We start from the raw sequence: 20,590 nt of genomic DNA, 5'->3' as shown, positions 1-20,590 counted from the left end.
GGAAACCGATATCGAGCAGTTTCTTTCTCTTTTACCCAATGATTGTGAAGTCTTTGTCTAGTTTCTTTTTAAGTGATCAGAATTGGACAAACTGTAAATACATAATTGTTTGACGTTAGTGGGATATACCATACATAAAATGCTCAGTCTGGTCCGGATGTACAAATATGGCTGAAACCCGATAATGTAAAGTTAGTTTTGTTTTTATTCACTAAAACATCACAGAATCAAGATTAGCATAATGAAAGAGCATTTCTATGTTGAAATCACGATTATGAAAATAGTCGAAAAACGAACGTGTTTGTTTAAACAAATTACATCAATGAATGTTATTACAATGAGTCTAGAATTCTTAACGATTCGAAAATACATTTTTATTTAAAGCCCGTATAATATTGGTTATTCTTTGAGCGAGGGCTATTGAATCACGAATCACGTTTCAAGAAATTTAACTTTAGAACAAACAGTGTATAATTTATATAACGGCAAGTGGATGGCACAACATCAATATCAATATAATATACATAGATCTACGAAGTAGGGATCTAGGGCCCGGGCTGCAGACCGCCCCCCCCCCCCCCTCCCCAATTTTTTTTTTTCAAATGACTAATATTCGGGCAAGAAAATTTGATTGCTGGAGTAAAACAAAACTGTATAATGTTGATGATGTGGACCTTCTCTAAACAATTGACCTTTTAATACATATTTACATGATATCAACGCACATTTGCGAAATGCACACATGCACAAAAAATATAACATTTCTAACTTTCTTTATCTAAAGTAGGTCTGAAATCGCTGTCACGAGCACGATCAGAGACAATTTTTAATAAATGAACTATTCGACCTATATGGCAAAATATCTATCCAAATAATTTGGGTAATTAAGATAACCAAGTAAAAGATAGCAATTTATATTTCCCAAACATTTTATCAAACAGCTTGAAAATTGCTTCTATGTGCAATTATTCAAAGACTGCCATGTTCTGGTAAAAAGCATGCTCTTATTCCCTTCAATCATAATTATGTCTCCCCTGGCATAATAGCCGGCTCAACCAAGAGCGTAACATTTTAGACAAGCAGAGCAGTGAAACAGTGTAGAAAATCCGTGGAAGGGGTAAGAAATGTATGTTTTTAAACTTGACAAGTTATAAAAAATCTATTCCTCCATCAACAATCGAAATTAAAATTTAATTAGAAATTTCAATACCGAGCAAAATGTAGAGGAAGTAACAATAATATTACGTCACGGAGCTGTTAATTTCCGTTTGATCGATAATAATGATCAAAAGCTTTAAAAACCTAAAACTGTCTTTTTTTCAAACTAATTTGTTTTAGGGTTGGAACCTCTCATTAAACTTTATCTTTAAAATACAAAAGAGGGACCACCCCCCCCCCCCTCACCACCACATAGGGCATAAGAGAGTCCTGTTTATTCCCCTGCTTGGTCTCGCAACCACTGCTCCACGATCTCAGCATTGTGTGCCATCCACCAGATATTGGCTTGAATCAAGTCTTCTGCTTGTACTATCGTCCTGGCAGCGCTTCCAAAGTCCCGTCCCTCCTTAAATTCTCGGAGCTACGATGAAAAATATATAAATATTATGCATGTATGTATAATGATGTATAACTTATGAGGTATAACTATAAGTATTAGATTCAATCACCATAAGATACCAAAATGCTGGGTTTATGGATAAAGTGGGTAATACTGTAATTGTGGCCAATTTCCATTGAACTGAAAGACGCATTTCGACTGTTAGCTTTCGTGCATGGGTATCAATTTTATGATGATAATGATAATATTATCAACGGTATTGATAATTTCGCATCCAAATAAGTAGTGCCGGTGTTTCTTACCCTACGTCGCCGCCCCCACAAGTACAAAAAAAAAAAAAAGAAAATGCAATAAATTTTCAATAATTCATTGCATTTTGCCCCGACCTCTAAGATAAAAAAAATCCTCTATGTGGGCATGCCTTGACCCATAATGCATTGCCCTACAGAGGATTTGTTTACGTTGGGGACCGGGGGAAAATGCAATGAATTATTGAAAATCTATTGCATTTTCTTTGTTTTTTGTGTATTTGTGGGGGCGGCGACATACCCTAGCCCCCGCTGCGTACAGTCATGATTCAGTGGCTAAGCAATGACCCCGTTACTGTGAGCCCACAGGATCAAAACCGTGTCGATATGCTTTATTAGTGCCCTTTTATGAGGCATTATTCCTAATTACTGTCAGTTATAACTTAAGGACGTAGATTAGCATAGTAGCATACACATGCTTTAGCAGTCACGCAAAATAAACACTCACAAATTATTATTCAATAAAATCTGAGAATGTATACTATTATCTAGATCTAGTAGGAATAAATCATTGTTAAAATCTTTCCATAAATCGGGGTAAAAAAAATATTCCACCATTATTACCAACAGAGTACATTATTTCCATAGCACGTGACATACTATTAAATCGTATTTGATCAAATTACATATTAAAAAGACGATCGCAACTGCTTTCGACAAATCAGCTCAAGGAAAGTTTTAATACCCTATTGTATTGCCTGCATAAATCATGTTCGGATTAGTAGGTGACGCACAAGGCTATTGTATGTTTTTATCTTGGCCTGGACCCCTTTGAAAAACAGCTTATAACTGACAAGGGCTATCCATCCCATGAGTGGAGAATAAATAAATAAAATAAATAAATAAACTGCTTCAGGTCAATTTTTTAAAAGTCTTTGCGCTTGTCTTATTCAAAATACAATCGTAAAAAACTTTCAACAAATTAATGATGATCAGCAATTTTAAATCAACTTCAATACCTGATTGTATTTCCTTCAGAAACCATGTTATTGTGCGATTCGCACATTTCAATCGGTTATGGACAAGACTATACTGAATTTGCCTCTGTTATGATTATTTACCGAAGGTCTTTGCGATCGTGATTTGATTTCATTACCTTCTGAAGTTCTGCAGGAGTATTCATGTACTGCGTTACTGCCTTGATTATCGAACGCAGTTTGAAGGCACTGGTTCCATAGCTGAAAGAAAGAAACAAAGTATAATTTGTAAATAACCATTCAGTAATGCTCGACATCAGCCCGGATGCCTTGGGCAAATCTTATGATCGTATATTATTTGATTTGATTTTGATTTGATTTATGGTTTCATAAGATCATAATTAATAAATCATAAATAATTATCTTAAATCGTATGATTCTTATCCTTATTTAACCTCTATGTTTCTTCATCTGGATTATTTTGATGGAGGTATCGGACCGATATGTTAAAGATATCAAACAAGCAAAAGAGTAATAATAACAGTTTTATATATATCGAACAAATAATTTAATGTTGACAACCGTCACGGCAATATACATATAATAATAAAAACAATTAAAATGACGATCCTTGAGAGTTCTCTTCTTCACAACCGTTTTCAACTTTATTTCTTCAGATAGTATGCAGAAATAAAATAGTCATAGTGAAGAAAAGAACTAACTCTGGATTTTTATTTCAAATGTTTTAAATATTATTTTATATATATCATATGACAATATTTCTCACTCCCCCTTTTGAACATGATGTAAGCAGTTATTATCAGTGATGGATCCAAACAGTGGCGTACGCAGGATTTTTTTCGAGGGGGGGGGGGGGGGTTAAAATTTGAAAATCGCGCCGAAAATTTCGCAACAACTCAGCCAGCCGCTGAATAAGCGGGGGCGGGGGGAGGGGGGGGGGGGTGGTAAGAGCAATTTTTTGTCCCAAAAATTTCGCAACGACTCAGCCAGCCGGTGAATAAGTGGGGGGGGGGGGGGTAAGAGGTAAGACCACTTTTTTTTTTTGTCCTGTAAATTTGGAAATTTGGCCGCCGATATTTCGTTCAGTTAGGGAGGGGGGAGGTCACTTTTTTGGTCACCCTTTAGCACACAAAAAAAATCCAAAACCTCAAAAACACACATATAAACAAAAATTGAGGGGGGTTCGACCCCCCCCCCCCCCTGCGTACGCAACTGGATCCATACAATTTTAACAGCGAGAATAATTAAGAAAATTACACATTTAGTGGACACTTTTCCTTTTATCGGATCTTCCAATTATGCCCCTAAATTCGGGGGTGGTGGGCATTTAGTATCACATCCCCCCTTCCCAAATTTTGGAGAAATGGGTATGCTCTTGGTGAAACGGTCAGTACACTGATGTCTTGTGTGTGTGTGTGTGGAGGGGGGGGGGGATTAGGTATTTCATGGTATGTTTTTTTTTTTTTAATATTCAGTTGGGCACTGCATGAAACAGACTATTAAAAGATAGTCCATAAAAAGATTACATAAAACTGTTAGTCATTAAGATATACAATATCATGTCATGTGTAATATAAACATTGATTTTAAAAGTGTTGCAGCTTCAAACCAATCCTGGTTCAAATATTGTTTTCTTCTTCATGCACAACGTACAATGATTCCATCTCGATATTAGAGCAATTTTTTATGTTGATAATATCATAAGATTACACACAAATAACTAACTCGATTTTAAGTGGTTTTTCTCTGATTATCCAACTTAGTATATTTTATTCAATAAAAATCAAATTGTAGTTCATAACACAGTCACAATTCGTTGTATTATAAATATATTACTCGATACCTCGTAATCATACTAATTGGCATGTCTTCATACATATTCAAATATGCACATTTTACTACAAAATCAATGGTGATATATACTTTCTTCCAAATAGTTAGATAAATTGATTTGAAAAATACACAAGGTAGTTCAATATGAATTAAATGACAATCAAATACATTCAAATCTTCCAGGAGTATATATATCATGATTGTAGATACAAGTACTAGACGTGTATATTGCATTTGAAACTATCCTCCTATTTCTAAATAAAAATCTGAGTAGAATTACATCTCTAAAAGTACATTGGCGCTTACTGACATTATTTGCATATTTGACATCAAAATGCATGTTTTTACAGCGATGTGTGGTATAATGTGAAAGTGCATTGTACTTCGTTTCATTTTTGCATTACATCACATAGACTGCATCAAGTACAAATAAAATGGCGGCATTCGTTTTCAAATGAACTAAAACAAATGTTTACATTAGTATAGCTGGAATCGAAACAAATATTTCAAAATATACAGCGGATTATTTAGGTTGCATGAGAAGCTAAACTAGATTAAACGTTACAAGAATGTGATTTTCAGGAAATCAAAAAAAGGAGAGGAAAAGAGGAAAAGACTGTAGCTTACAAAACATCACAGACAATATCCCAATAGAAAGTGTAACAGTCCGAATGAAATACGGATAGGTATAGGGTCGACACCAACAAAATCCGAGGTAAGATTTGATTCGTTCACGAACAAACTATATACCTGATGCGTACGATCTCATATCGTCTTTCGTGATGATTAATTTGTAAATACAGTATACTGTATACCTGTCACAAAACACACTGGGTTCACTTGTTGGTTTTAAAATGCATAAAACTAGTGATAAAATCTAACTAAAACACGCCCAGCGTGGACATGGATAGGAAATTCCTCTAATATATATATACATGTTGGTAAATGAGAACGTACATTGTGCGGTTATAATATGCCTGGTAAACACTTAATATTTACATCCAAATACTTGGTGAACCGATAAGCTGTGTCAACTTAAAGAAACTTACCGTTAAGCACGATCACAAAGACTTTCGAAAAATCAACTCAAGCGCACCTCCCCTTGAATATCCCATATATATCATGTTCGGATGACGTCATAATGATGTTCGAACATTTCAAAAGGTGAAAGCTACTAAAATTGCCTTAGGTCATTTTTCGTCAGCGTTTGCGATCATTTTTTATTTTTTTAATATTTTTTTTGAAGAAACAGTTGCATGTACAGCATATGATTATGAATATCATCTCTACAATTATTGTATTTATTATTATTATGATACATCTGAAAATACAACTTTCCTAATATATCCATTTTTGTACAGAATTTTCCATAGCGCCCATTAAGGGGGCTATTTCATTTGAATTTCATATCATAATAATAATAATAATAATTTCATCATTATGTATAAGACTAATTTTTCATGTTAAAAATATTCGAATATGCCAGAAAGTAACGGGTAAACGTTAAAATGACCAGCAATGAACTTTTTCGAAAAGATCTTCGGTGTTACAATTGAATACATCTGGGAAACTACAAACCAGAAGACGTTGTAAGGGTAACGAAAAAGGTCTTGAACAAAGTTTAATTCATAAACCGAGACAGTGTAAATATTGGACAACATTCTCTTCCACTTTGGCATAGATAATGATCGAACAATGACGCCTGACAGGAGTATGATGACGGTTTGTGATGTAGTGTATAGATCAGCATCACGCAAATCAGCTTCAATCCTAAATACGATCGCAAAGAATTTCAAGAAATCAACTTAAGGTTAAGGGCAATTTCAATATCCTACTGTATTACATATAGAGACATGATAACAGGCATGTTCAGAATGCGTAATGTGCCATGCAATGTTCGAACATTTCAATAGGTGATGCCACAAAGCTATTGGAACTATCTGATTCTTGAAAGTTTTTACAATCGCGTTCCTCTAGAACAGAGTGGGAGAGAAGAGATGGTGATGGTGATGGTGGTGGCGGTGATGATGATGGTAGTAGAAGTGGTTGTCGTGGTGACGCTGAAGGTTTACGCCCTGGTTGGAGAGGGGTATCTGGGTGTGGTCCTTCCTTATGCCCCGATCATGGGCGCCGCTCCCTCGAACCATTCTGCTACTGCCATGGCATTGGTGCTCATCCAGACGATGTTCGCTTCTGTCTTCTCGATTGCCTGTTCGTACGTCCTCTGCGCAGATCCGAAGTTCTTGCCGTCTGCGCCGAAATCCTTGAGCTATAAGAGAATTCGAGATAGGATCAGAATATGGTTAATCCAAAATGTGTCCACTTATCCCCGCATTTATTCATTTTCTCTCCAACATACCTCCTCAGACTGTAACATTCTATTTTTCAATCTTTAGTGTAAATATTGTGAATATTGTGATCTAAAAACTCTCGGAGGAGAGGAGTGTAACCCCAACGACCGACTACGTAATACCTTTCAAAATCAATGAACCTAGCTGATACCCAATAGCTCCGGGCCCAATAGAACATTTCTGTCAGTTTAAAGTTTGATATTACTAAGTACCGTACCCTGGGGTTATTCCATTTTTAAAAACCTGTGCAACTTATCTGAATTTTCGCAAATTATAATTTTATTTATTCTCCTCAAATAAAATTAAGTACTCTTGTTGCCCAATATGTTTTTACATTAACATCTCAATGATTATCCAGGCTTTCATAGTATTGCTTCAGTATCATTGTTAAACTGACCTCTTCTTACATGGTATGAAAGTGATTTGCAAAAGTATACATTTAAAACAAACAAAAACAGAGCCTTTACATTCGATTTGTTTAATATACCAATGTAGCATGAAAGTAAGTACATGTCAACTATACAAAATACATATGGACATACATTAGCAGAATGTAGATCTGACACCCCCCCCCCCCTCCTCAAATACCCACTAGTAAACAATCAATCAATATAATGTCATTACACAATTTGATATTTAATAAATACCAAATACTGCAATGAGTGGACTGCCTAATCTCCTCGCCCCCTTAAAAATATCAATTTCTGGTCATAACATGCCATTGGATGAGATGTTGAATATAGCGTATTTTATATTGTTTGATATTTTGAGATTGTATCGGGATGTGAAGTGACAGGTGCGAAGTAACAGGTGTTGTTTTTTCGATGGTCACTTTTTTCTCCAAAAATACTAACACATCCATAATATGCCATTAGCTGATTGAGAGTATAATGAAAAGTACAGGATTAAAAACTATATTGATAATGGTGTTGTCATAGTAACGGGAGCTCTGATGGCGTTTGCTGTGTCAACATAGACGATTCATGTTATCATTATTTCTGTCTTTACTCTTTTATGTTGCTGGTCAGATTTTGTTTGTTTGTTATATAGATATGCCTCGGGGAAACATTTCCATTGAGTACGTTGTTTAGCCTTTACAATTATCCAACACAGTTATGAACGATTATGCTATACACCACTGAAAGAGGTACCACACGAATGAATAATAAGAGTAGACAAGATATACTGGTGAAACACACAATGGTTCAGGCATGATGATGTGGTACGTGTAGAGTATAGAAGTGGTGAATAGCGAGTGCCTTTATAGAAGTGCGATGTAGCTTTGAATATATTTCGAATATCCAGGAAATCTTATGTAAATACCTCAACAGTGTGACATTGCTCGAAAAAGTCTAACATTGAAAAATGCTTTTTTTTTCAAGATGCTGAATTTTAATTCTTAAATAAAAAAGGAATTCAGTAAGCCCTTTCACTGTAAATGAAGCAGCAAAATGCAAACCTGACAATGGAAGAGAACGATATGACTAGACACTAAACTACAATGCTATTTGATTTAATTTCGAGAGAAATAAATGAAATACACCCAGGCAATGAATGACAATTTTGATGCAGCAGGTAACATAAAGACACACAACAACAATGCTCATACTCGAATTAATTTCGAGAGAAATATATGAAACACACAAAGTGCAGCGCGACAGAAGAAGAAAAAAAAACATAACATTTTGATGCAGTAAGATGATATGACTAAACACTAAACTACATGCTATTCAACTCAAAATCGAGAGAAATATATATGAAACACACGCAATACAGCAAAAGTCCATGACCAGTATGATGCATTTAGGACGAAACAAATCACAGGCAATCTATATACAAGCATTCACATATAATTTTAAAGTTGTCTACATACCTCTTGTAACTCAAGCTCGGTGTTGAAGTCTGCTGTCACGGTAGACAGTATGTTACTGAACGAAAACGAACTTCCGCCGTAACTGTGCGTAAGTTTGCATTGAAAATTGAATTATAACAAATTGAAACGTAAAGTAGTGAACAACATAAACAATTCAAATGGAATGTTTGGATACGAGAAGAAGTATTGAAAGCAGTTTGTGTTTTGACTCGTTGAATCGACGGAGGCTAACAGAAAAAGGCATTTTGACACAAAGTATTGAGTTGTTAAATGACGAGCAATTAGAAAGACTAGTAGGTTTATGGACTCATTTTCTTTTTAAAAGGAATAATTTAGAAAAATTATTTGATTCCATGTAGATTAAGATGTGCTTAATAATTTTTTTCCATTTTTAGCAATGAGCCGTGAAAAAAACTAGTCTACCTACAATTTCTAAAATTGATTTGTAAATATGAACATCGGTTTTTCAAATATCTTGAATGATAATATCTGATTTGCCCTACGGAGAAATAATGCAAAATATAAAAGACAATATCTAAACTATGCATACAAAATTGAAAAACGCTCGTTGTCCGTTTGTCCAATATAAATTGTATCTATCCTTTCCTAAATTGGTCTTTACAAACAACAGGAACGAAAGTATAGTTTAATAGTTTATCCACAGAAGTAGAAATTCAGAGTATTTAAAGATTACGAGCTTCATTATTAATTCAATTTTGCTAATTTTATACCAAAAATAATCCCTATTTACTAGAAACAAAGAAAGACGAAATTGAAAATGTTAGATGAGGGAATTATCTTACTAGTCATAAACTGTGTCCCATTCGTTTCGAAGGAAGTCCCATGCGAGTGAACGGCCTATATAGTTCTGTGACACGTATCTGATGACGTAGGATGAATCTTGCTTTCGGAGATATGTTTGATCAAGAGAATAATCCAAATATCTGATGGAGAGATAAAAAGATTGATATTAGCTACAATAATATATTTTATAGCGCACATATCCATCCCAGGTGATGCTCAATGTGCCTACAAAGTACTATTATTACCCTTGATATAGCTCAGTTGCAAACAGGCGATGAAACCGTTCGCAGAATAACTTTCTACCAGGTACTCGATTACTAAACCAGGCTGAAGAGTGGCGAATCTTTCTGTGCACAGTACTTGTTACTTTACCAAGACTGGGCCAAATTTATTATGATTTTGATGACTCCAGAACCTTGCAGTACACACCAATAATTACATGCTACATGATCAACTTTTTCTGACCCATTCCACACCTTTTCTTTCACAATGCAATCGCATGACCAGAACTCAACTTTATCTTTAACCTCCTCCTTCTTCTTCTTCTTCTTCTTCTTGTTCTTCTTGTTCTTCTTCTTCTCCTCCTCCTCCTCCTCCTCCTCCTCCTCCTCCTCCTCATTACTCTTTTACCTGCTTAGAATCCACGGTGATTGTGAACATGACAGAGCATAAAGCCACTTAGTTTGTTCAGCTGCATCGTTGGTATCGCCGAACTTCTTCCAGCCAAAGTCCCATTCTTCCTGTCCACCCTCTTGTATTCCGTAGCAGTAGACCGTCGTCTTCAGGTTAGGAGTGATGCTAAAGAGGAGAGGATATACTTGTTTCTTAACATTGTGAAAGACTCTTTAAAGAAGATGGATTGCTTAACATTTGCCGCAAGAGGGCTATGGGTCGTCTTTTTAGAGCAAGAACTGCGTTAAATGTGTGTTGACGTGGGTATTGTATTTCAGATATTTTATACATGACATGAAATTGTTCGATCCCCGAAAAGATTAATTTCCTTTCGCTTACGTAACGACATGCATAAAACATCTAGGGACGAAATTAAACTGTTTGCATGACAATAAAGCTATCTTTGTAGGAATTGTTGTATTATCTATAACACATATCTAAGACCATGACAAGACTGACGAAAAGCACAATTTCATTAGAGATATCAAATTTCATGCGAAAGAATAAGTGCATAAACTCGTTTCAATGCCATCCTCTATGATAAAAAACACATTATGAAATAATGAATTTCTACTTACGGATTGATATCATAATCAGGGAGGTTTGCAGTGTTATTAACATCCATTTCCATGTACTCGTGGTAGAGATCAGAGGCCTGGTCTAGACAATCCTGGTTGCGATACCGACATGACGTTCCTATGGCGTTGATTCGGTTATATCTATTTCATGAAATAAACATCGAATCACAACAATATTAGATGATACAAATTTATGGTTAGCTAGCAAGGACGATTTAAATAGGCATACTTTTCACGAACGCATGATCCACATTCCCAGCTTGTTAAGAATCCTACATAATTCACGCCCCTCGACTTTATGACTTTATAACGCTCCTCTACACGGGCCTTCATTGGACGTCCTATCCAAGGGACGGAATGTTTTTCACTGTATCCTAGCCTGCGTCTATGAGACAGGGATGGGACACGATAGCACCTAATGCACTCTTCATTCGAACCCTCAATCTTTGGTTTTACAGGGAGACGCTAGCTATTTTGTCTGAGCCAATTCGCATTATAATCGTTTATCTTATGTTATTGGATACTTACTGCGTAAGATGTGCGTCATTTACTGGGTCATCCATCCATCCTAGATTGTTGTACAATGTATCAATTTGTTTTCGCATGTATCTCTAGCAAAAGAAGGAACGATAGAAGATTATTACTGATTGTGTTTTGGAAATTATTGTAACACGTTTAATATAACTTTTTTTTATTAGATGAGAATACTTTAAGTAGTTGGATATAACATAGGCAAGTTAGATAATGACTTGGTTAACATTTTGATAAACTGTGTTACTTGTTACTTGTAACATGTTACTTGTTACTTGTAACATGTTACTTTAAGAACTTATTAAACGTTTGAAAACAAAAAGCAAAATGAATATTGGAACTCTTTTAAACGATTTGAAATATGAATTGATGTCACATTTAAATTCTAAAACAAACAAAAAGCACTTTTTTCACATATCTACAACGTTCACAATAATATATATATTCTTACAAAATTAATTTTATATGAATATATATATTATTGTGAACGTTGTAGATATGTGAAATAAAGTTCCCTAAAAGGGTTATATTTTAAAGGAAAACAAATATTGAGGATTCTTTTTCATCTTGATTACCTCTAGTGGTCCATAACCGGAGTACCTGCTGAACATATCTGTGATGTAGGAGATAACCCCGAGAGCTGCTTCCCATGGAATATAATCATTTTCTTTGTCCATGTAGAGGGTAAGATTAAGAGCAATGGGGTAGTCCACACGCCCCACTCTAGCCAAACTGAAGGCATCATTGATGAGCTGGGCACGGTTCTCGTTCGGGAACACCTGCATCAAAATAGAAAAGCAATTAAATGGTTGAATATTTTCTTCACTACTGGCTAGCTTTCGGTATTTGCAAGATTTGTTTGCTCCATGTACCGAATGCATATGCAACAATTCAATGTATTTTGGGGTGATTTTTTGTATCAATTTTTGGTAACACAGAATGGATGGATGGATGGCTGAATGACCTATCCACAGGGTAGCGTCTACAAAGGATTTTGTGTAAGGCCCGTAGCACACCAAGCGTCAATCTGGTGACGTAAGACCATTGCGTCAATAACTGATGCATTCTTTGGGAGTGACGTCGTATGACAGGTGAATTTACAGTGCAAAGAGAGCGTTGACTTACCGAAAGTGGGCTCAATTAAGGCCTTCATGATAGAGTTGATTAAAACATGATTAGCTAAAGCAATAAGGCAATCATAATGACGCCTCGTTCGCGACGGGGATCACGAAAACAATTAGCGCATCTTGGCTTACCTCATGTTGCTGTACCAACTGTTGGCTAAGACGGGCCCAGTTTTCATCATCATAATTCACTCGGAAGAAACCGAATTGCTGGATGTTAGCCAAGTACCAATCATCCGCTCCCATGCTGGAAGAGAGGTTGACGAGCGCTGCAGAAAGTAAAACAATTGACGAGAGATTCTTTCAGTAAATAACGATGATATAATCGTTGATATTTAAAGCGTATTAATACTACTTTTATTGTTTTCTTAAGAAATGAAAACTAGCAGGAAACACAGAAGATGTTAAGTGCATAATTATATAGTAATCATAGCTCACTCAAAATGCTTCGAAGACGCGGCCGCAGGCGCGTACACAGGGGGGGGGGGGTTAAACCCCCCTTTTGGTATTTTTCTGTGTGTAAACCACCCCCCCCCCCCCCCGCTTATTCAGCGGCTGGCTGAGTCGTTGCGAAATTTTCGGCCCGATTTATAAATGTTAACCCCCCCCCCCTTGAAAAAAATCCTGCGTACGCGCCTGCGCGGCCGTATAGGGACTTCAAGATTAAATACCGTGGGTGATTGATTTAAATAAAATAGGATTGTATTCCAAAGCAGAGGTCTGGGGGCGTTTCACGAAACTTGTCGTCAGTGACAAATGACAGTTGTTGTTATAAGCTACTGAAATCCTTGCTTCTGATTGGTTATCAACAGATTTGTCACTGATTTTTGTCATTTGACATTGAAAAAAAGGCTTTGTGAAACGGGTCCCAGGTAACACGAATTTACAGTCCTCTATCACTTCGTTTATATGAGTGCTTTTGTTCTTCTTATTCTCGTTTAAAAAAAACATATTAATAGCAGTAATTTGCTCGAAAAGCATCGATTATATCTACTACATGTACCATGATTACTTCCTAAACGCGTAAGGCCAAGTGAGTAATAAACAACACGGATGGTGCTCTATGTTAAAATTTAAAAAGAGTTGTGCTATTCTATTCATTGAACATGACTTCCAACACAATTTCTTTACTCTCATTTACATTACTTTTTGCTCTAGAATCTTCTTCAAAAGATAAAAGATAAAGAAATGTTAAACCAATTTCTCTGGAAATGATATTACATTACCATAAATCAAGATTAGTTTTTATCAAAGTTGAGAAGATTTTTTACCCCATGGTTCTTTCTCGATCCACATAGAATGAGGAGTGGTGAAATCAGGGTTTGTCGCTTGTGTGTAGGTGAGGTATACATACCACAAGTATCTGAAATAAAGGAAAGTATAACAAATATTATAACTAAAACGCAATATTATCACTTTAGATGGAAACTTATTCCGTCCAAGGAGTCTAAGCTCCTTGCTCTGTCGTAACAACGGAATTATTGAGGTCTGTTTCTCCAAATCACATTCGTTCAAGTTAGTTTCAAAGCTACAAGAATTTGACACCATTCGGGTATCTACCTTGATATTGGATGATATTAATCACCAGCAATGGCCTGATATACGTACAACCATAATGGTATTTCCACCAAGTCCAGTGTCAGCAAATTATAACTGCTACTGCACATGCAGAATGCAGACCATAAGTATGCCTTAGCACAAACATCTATGTAACATAACCCCCGTCCTGCCATTTCTGAATTATATTTTCCAAATATTAAAAAAAAAAATCAATTTGCTTGAAATATCGAGTGTGTAGAAGAAAAACCCATTCCAGAATAAACTACTGTTAAACAAGCTCTTCAACATGGTATATTTAATATTTCATGAATTGGTGCAAATTAAAAATTTGCTTTTCTTTCGCTCTTTCTTTTTCCTTATAATTTTTTTTTTCTTCTTTCTATTTTCCGCTTTTGTTGTTATTACTTATTGGCAAATTTGGGGCTTCCAAGCCGGGAATTTTGGTCAGACAACGCTCTCCTCTTCAGAATTTAAAGCCCCCCCCCCCCTTGTGAGCATTAAGCTACATGTCTGTTCACCACGTACCCAAGGTCGCCATATTTGTCATCGACTCCGGCCTCGGGGTTGACGAGGAAATGTTCCTGAGAAGCATTGAGTTGGTTATCGCCGTAGCGGTGGAGATCGACCACCGGATAACCCATCTGCAAGGTCCACGTGTCCATAATGGCCTTGACGTCATTGTTACCCTTGCCATCATCTGCCTAGGAACGAGAGGGGGAAAAAATCTTAATCTCAACTTATTTCATTGATATTAATGAATTATTTTACCTGACTGCGAAGAAAACAAATTCGTGCTCAGAAGATAAGTAACCAATGGGACCTACAGCTTTAAGTCCTATCCGAGGGACTTGGTAATTGTGGGTATTTGCCTAGCATCGACTTGGTTTCGAAAGCGGGAACTTCGTGTTACTTCAAGAGACCACACCTTAACCCCTGCTCTATCAACGAGCTATCACGCATCCTCACACTTCGTGAGAGACAATATTGAAAGTGGCATAAACGAGACTCTGCACCGAGGAGAGAGTGTCATCATGGCGCGAAAGCCCATACCTCCTCGTATTAGGGAAAATGCTGGCTTAAATAAATGATGATGATAATAGTTAGATAGATGGGTAGATATATTGATAGATACATGGATATATATATATATATATATACATTCATCGAATATATAAATAATGAATTGATAATTACCTCTTTGAGAGCAAACCAAAGATCGTCAGAGTCAGCATTACCCTCCTTGTGGCTGTTCAGGAAGTAGCTCATACCCTCAACAAACACCTCTTCACCAAGGAAATTGTTCAACATACGGATAATCGAAGCTCCCTGGATGGAGGGAAATAAATTGGGATACTTATTATTCAAGCTGAAAATGTGTTCAGTATCAGCTAGTATCAGCTAGCCTCAGCACATCTTTCATAATGGACGGCGCTTATTACAAGATTCCAGATTTCGATACACCTAGGTTAATAGAGTCCATTGTAGGACAGAAGCGCCGGAGTGGATTCGAACCCCGAACTTCTTGATTGAGAATCCAGTACATGAATCATTATACTATAGTGACTACATCGTACTCAGCCCTTTAATACTGTATTAATCATGTTATGATCGCTTACAAATTAAATACTATTTTGCCCATTTACCTTGCTGTATGAAATAGAATCAAAGATCTCGTTTATTTCATCCGGGGAATTGACAGGCACTCGGACCGGATGTGACGTACCCAGGGAATCAGGCTCGAACACACTCTGTAGATCTTCAACAACGAATTGTTCCCTCTGTTTTATAGTGAAGTAAACAAGTACATTATGATAGACAGGTGCACAGATACAAACTTAAGATTGTCTTTATTTTATCCACAACATAACCAAAACATACCGTATTTACTGCTTTTTTTTTACTTTTAAAAACTTTTAAACTTTTAAAACAAAAACAAAAAAACGTCGCTGCCCGAATATGACTTAACTCGAGTACCTCGCTGACTGAATATGAGGTTATTCGTAAAGAGAGGGAGAACTATCATCTGATAATGTTGAGATGGGGTGGTCACATGTCGGAGGTTACTCAGGATACTCAGGATAAGGGTTTGGGGAGGGGGTTATATGCTCACTCACCATTCCCCAATCCGGTTCGGTGTAGTCGACGCCGAGGTATTCGACGTAGCTTGCGAATCCTTCGTTGAGCCAAAGATCGTCCCACCATACTGGTGTGACAAGATTACCAAACCACTAAATGAGAGGGAAAAGAGGAGGTAAAACGTGACGTCATGATGGGTGTGTAATGTTACTGAAATATCACTGCGCCTTTGAATGTTTTTTGAAACAGATATATAGCGCCATACAAATGTTGTGAATCATCATTATCATCATCAAGTAGTATTTAGGTTCAAGAATTGCACGTGTAGAAGTGATTAGTTTACAGAGTTTGAAATAGGCAAGGGAATTACGCCGGCTGAATACTATTCGTAAGCTACAAAAATCTTACTTTCATATTTGAATCTCTTTTCTTAATTCAGGCATTTGGATTATAACCATGAAAAAAAAACCGATGAACACGTCCCACTGGAAACTGGTTCTTGTTGTTCTGGATTAATTGTTCATGTAGTTGTTGTTGTTGTGGTTGTTGCTGTTGTTGTTGCTGCTTGAAATTGTTTTTATAACTTTGTTTTGCTATAGGTCCTTGTACCCAAGTGTTCACTTTGTTAATGCCGACAACAATATAGTTTAACACGATCGGACTAATGACTTGCCCTCATATCCATTGAATGAGATGCGCAAGCTAGGTGCCAACAAAGTATTATTTTGACCCTGGCCTTAGCCCAGCTGCCTAAAGGTGCTCATGGTTCTCAAGAAATACATTCCTTCCAGGTACCTGTTTACTTCATTAAAACCTGGGTGGAGATAGAAATTTGAGATAAATGTCTTGACAACGGGTATTAGTGCTGAGGCGAGACTCGAACCGCGAATCATGTGATCCACAATGTCCGGAGACGTATCCACGAGACAACAACACCTCTATTAAATAAAAATTCTTAAAACGATGTAAGGACCATTGTATGTTACCTGATGCGCGAGTTCGTGGGATACCACAACGGCAACACGTTGCTTGTTGCTAGCAGAGTTGACCCTGCTATCGTAGAGAAGAGCGGTTTCACGGTATATGATGAGACCCCAGTTCTCCATAGCTCCTGCTGAAAAGTCAGGCACGGCAATCATATCTGAAGGAAGAAGTAGAGATATAGAGGATGGGAGACAGGAAGAGATGTTCAGGGAAGGAGCTGACTGTGTGCATTATCATTGATTTATTTGTAGTTCTTAATTGCGTTATGTCACTATATAGAGTAAGTGGTTGTGGTGGTCCTGTTGGTGCTACGTACACATTCTACTACTGCTACTGCTACTACTACTACTACTACTACTACTACTCCTACTTCTACTACTACTATTTCTTCTCATAATTATTTTCTTATTTCTCTTCTTCTCCTTATTATCATCATCATTGTTATCATTGTTATTTTTATTTTCCTATTTTTCTTTTCTTTTTTTCTTCTTTTTTCTTCTTCTCTACCTCCTCCTCAATTCTCCCCCTCCTTACTATACTTACCAGATACAAAAACATAACAAAAAGATTAATATAATGATGTGTTGTGATAAGTATCCTACTTGTAAAACAAGAGATCAATTATTGTGATCATCATACATTCTTTTGAGAGAAGGAAAGGTGAATCGCAATATTGAATACTGAACTCATTAACTTTCTGTGTCCTATATAGCGTACTGTTTATGGTACAGCGCCATCTCATGGTCAACTTGCCTACTACATGTAACCCAATCACAGAACTGTAAAATACTTAACAGTTCTGTGAATCCAATGCCTAATATCCACTTGCCCAGAGGACTCGATGCGAAAACCAATCACAGAACTGAAAATAAGAGTCCATACTGCTACAGCTGACCTGAGATGGCGCTAGAAAGGATTTTGCGATAATGCTTCTAGTACAATATGGCTTAAATTAAGAGCTCTTCATACCTTGCTTTGAAAGAGGGAAAGGTGTGTCGAAATATTCTTCAAAATATGTGGTGATATTAGCTCCGATATCCAAAGCATATCTGGTCGATTCCACTGCCTCTGGTCTTGACCATACTCGGAACTAAAGGAAAAAGGATAAAACAAAAACAAAAAACATAATCAAAATCAACTATATCCTCTCCGATATACTTCTTTTAAAAAAATTACTGAACAAGACTGCATCTTGACAGCGAGTATCGTATGCGAAATATAGTCGCACTTGAAATGAAAATGTTACTCGCCAAGAATCAAAACCCCATTGCAGCGTTTCACGAAACCGTCATAAGAACAAGTTCGCCGACAACCCGTTCAAACGCGTGTATTATTTGTAACACGCATCTGAAAGGAATGTCGGTATAACTTGAACTTACGACGGTTTTGTGAAACGATGCCACTTCAGCTATGCTTGTAGTAACTGCATTAGAACTTTACGTGTGATCAAAGATAGATATTAAACAGACACTGGTACCAACATGCCGGACAAATCTTTGGCCTGGACAAACTTTTGCCTGTTAATAGTTTGGTATTTTCTTTTACCTATCGGATGAATACGTTTCACTTAGCCCAAAATTATACTTGATTGCACATAAATGTTGGTCGGACTAAAATATTGCCGTCATGTTGGGTGGAAAAGGTTCCATGGTTTGACGACAACGTTTTTTGGAGTGGGTCATTAAAGGATCTAAATGTGTTGCTTTTCTTGATAAACTTTAATTTTTCAATGAAATTTCATTCTTGAACAAAGCAACGTAATCAATCCGTACAAACACATTTTTTGACAAAGTAGTAAAACAAGACATGGTTACATTAATAATATCTCCATTTATACAACGAACTAATTGTGCTTTATGATTATAGAGATCCCATGCACTGAACTTCATGAAAAGACAACAGTCGTGATGTACACAACTCGGTAATCTCGCTCAGTTATACGCATTAAATACGTAGCTATCGTGTAATTCATTGCAGTAGGTTTCCAACTTTTAAATTTCTTTACCTTTCTTCAACTATGCTTCTCTTATTTTTGTATTTTCTTACTTTCTTAAGAAACGTGAATCCAACACAAGCCTATGTATGGGTTTTACGCCTTTTCCCCTGTGTTAATATGCTCTTTAAAATGATTATGTAATGATGCATTCATTATGTTATTTGTGTGTTTTGTTAAAATGGACACATTAGAAGAAAATAAAATGTTATTTGAAATTAATTGAACTTACACGAACGCCATTTTCGGTGTACATTTCCGTTTTGTCGAAGTAGCCGACGACGAAAGCAAGGAGGTATGTCGACATCTTGGGCGTTGCCCTATAGGTGGTGATCATCCATCCAGCGTTGTTGCCCGTCCTCTCGCCTTCCTCGATACCATTGGAGAGGGCGACCATGTCATCGCGGTGCTCGATCTCCGTGTAGAAGATGGCCCGGAGGTCGGGCTCGTCGAAGCACGGCAGGGCGCGGCGCGCGTCGGTGGGCTGCATCTGGCTGGTGGCGAGCCATCTGGCATGGGCGTCGATGGTGTCGAAGAAGATATAAAGCGATGGGAGGGAGAGGGAAGAGAGGGTGAGATGAGTTACAGAGTGATAGGGTAAGAAGGGGTTGGGCAGAGGGGCAGAGGGGCAGAGAAATAGAGAGACAGATGGAAGAAATGAAGCATCATGATAGTATACTTAGAAGAGTAGAAAGTAACGTGCTCCCTGACATTGATAATCAACGACAAACTATTCTTTGTAAATTGATCTATTGAAAACAGTGGCGGATCCAGGGGCCCCCTTCGCCATTCTCATACCCCTCCCCTCCCTATCCCCGGGAAAGTAAATCTTGCATTCAACACACCTTAAAGGTACTATGTCCCTTTTGCAGCCAACCGAAAATTCTTTAGAACTTTGCAGGAATTATCAATATGTCATGTATGTCCAATCTGTGAAATTTAAACGTTAGCAGTGTCCTAATATTCAAATTATGCAAGGAAACCCGTTTACTTGCTAGCCTTCACTGTCAGACACTATTGAGTGACTGACTGGCATTTTTCTTCTTTGGTAATCCCAAGTCCCTGGTAATAACATACATAAAATGAGCTGTAAAGGGTACATGAGCATTTGTCTACCTCAATAACCTACTTCTTGTGATAGCCAAAATTAAACCGATTGAATCTTTGCGCAGCATAAAACGTATGGCCATTCGGTACAGTGGTCTGAAAATCAAGACTATTACTTATTGGCTCTATAGCTCCTAAGTCGATTTGACAACTAATAGTCGTTAATTTTCCCACTTGAAGACATTTTCAAGCCCCACCCTTTTTAGGGAAGTTCTAAATTAGTATTATCTTTCAAAAGCCGTTGGAATTTAACCTTTTTATTTTTTGGCCTGCAAATGGGACATAGTACCTTTAAGTACA

General features: G+C 37.0%; 1 protein-coding gene across 4 annotated transcripts in view; it reads right to left on the bottom strand.

Moving 5' to 3' along the window:
* Positions 1–1,410: 1,410 nt before the first annotated feature.
* LOC578352 (aminopeptidase N) overlaps positions 1,411–20,590 on the bottom strand; it is a 44,221-nt gene continuing 25,041 nt past the window's right edge. For 3 of the 4 annotated variants that reach the window (XM_011667650.2, XM_031000363.1, XM_003724764.3), the window contains 16 exons: positions 19,416–19,692; positions 18,160–18,280; positions 17,193–17,347; positions 16,245–16,358; positions 15,774–15,908; positions 15,325–15,456; positions 14,656–14,831; positions 13,842–13,933; positions 12,703–12,839; positions 12,022–12,225; positions 11,444–11,526; positions 10,916–11,056; positions 10,296–10,463; positions 9,665–9,805; positions 8,862–8,943; positions 4,544–6,906 (listed from right to left, as the gene is read on the bottom strand). In XM_011667650.2, coding sequence (XP_011665952.2) covers positions 6,748–6,906; positions 8,862–8,943; positions 9,665–9,805; positions 10,296–10,463; positions 10,916–11,056; positions 11,444–11,526; positions 12,022–12,225; positions 12,703–12,839; positions 13,842–13,933; positions 14,656–14,831; positions 15,325–15,456; positions 15,774–15,908; positions 16,245–16,358; positions 17,193–17,347; positions 18,160–18,280; positions 19,416–19,692 — 2,317 coding nt within the window. In that variant the 3' untranslated portion in view covers positions 4,544–6,747. Of the gene's footprint in view, positions 1,580–2,962; positions 3,045–4,543; positions 6,907–8,861; positions 8,944–9,664; positions 9,806–10,295; positions 10,464–10,915; positions 11,057–11,443; positions 11,527–12,021; positions 12,226–12,702; positions 12,840–13,841; positions 13,934–14,655; positions 14,832–15,324; positions 15,457–15,773; positions 15,909–16,244; positions 16,359–17,192; positions 17,348–18,159; positions 18,281–19,415; positions 19,693–20,590 lie in introns of those variants that run through there. The other variant, XM_031000364.1, reaches the window with a different exon arrangement.

The sequence above is a fragment of the Strongylocentrotus purpuratus genome, unplaced genomic scaffold (genome assembly GCF_000002235.5).
Source record: "Strongylocentrotus purpuratus isolate Spur 01 unplaced genomic scaffold, Spur_5.0 spur5_scaffold_6, whole genome shotgun sequence".
NCBI classification, from domain to species: domain Eukaryota; kingdom Metazoa; phylum Echinodermata; class Echinoidea; order Camarodonta; family Strongylocentrotidae; genus Strongylocentrotus; species Strongylocentrotus purpuratus.
The sequence above is the reverse complement of the archived record's forward strand: the minus strand, read 5'-3'. Positions and strand labels throughout refer to the sequence as shown.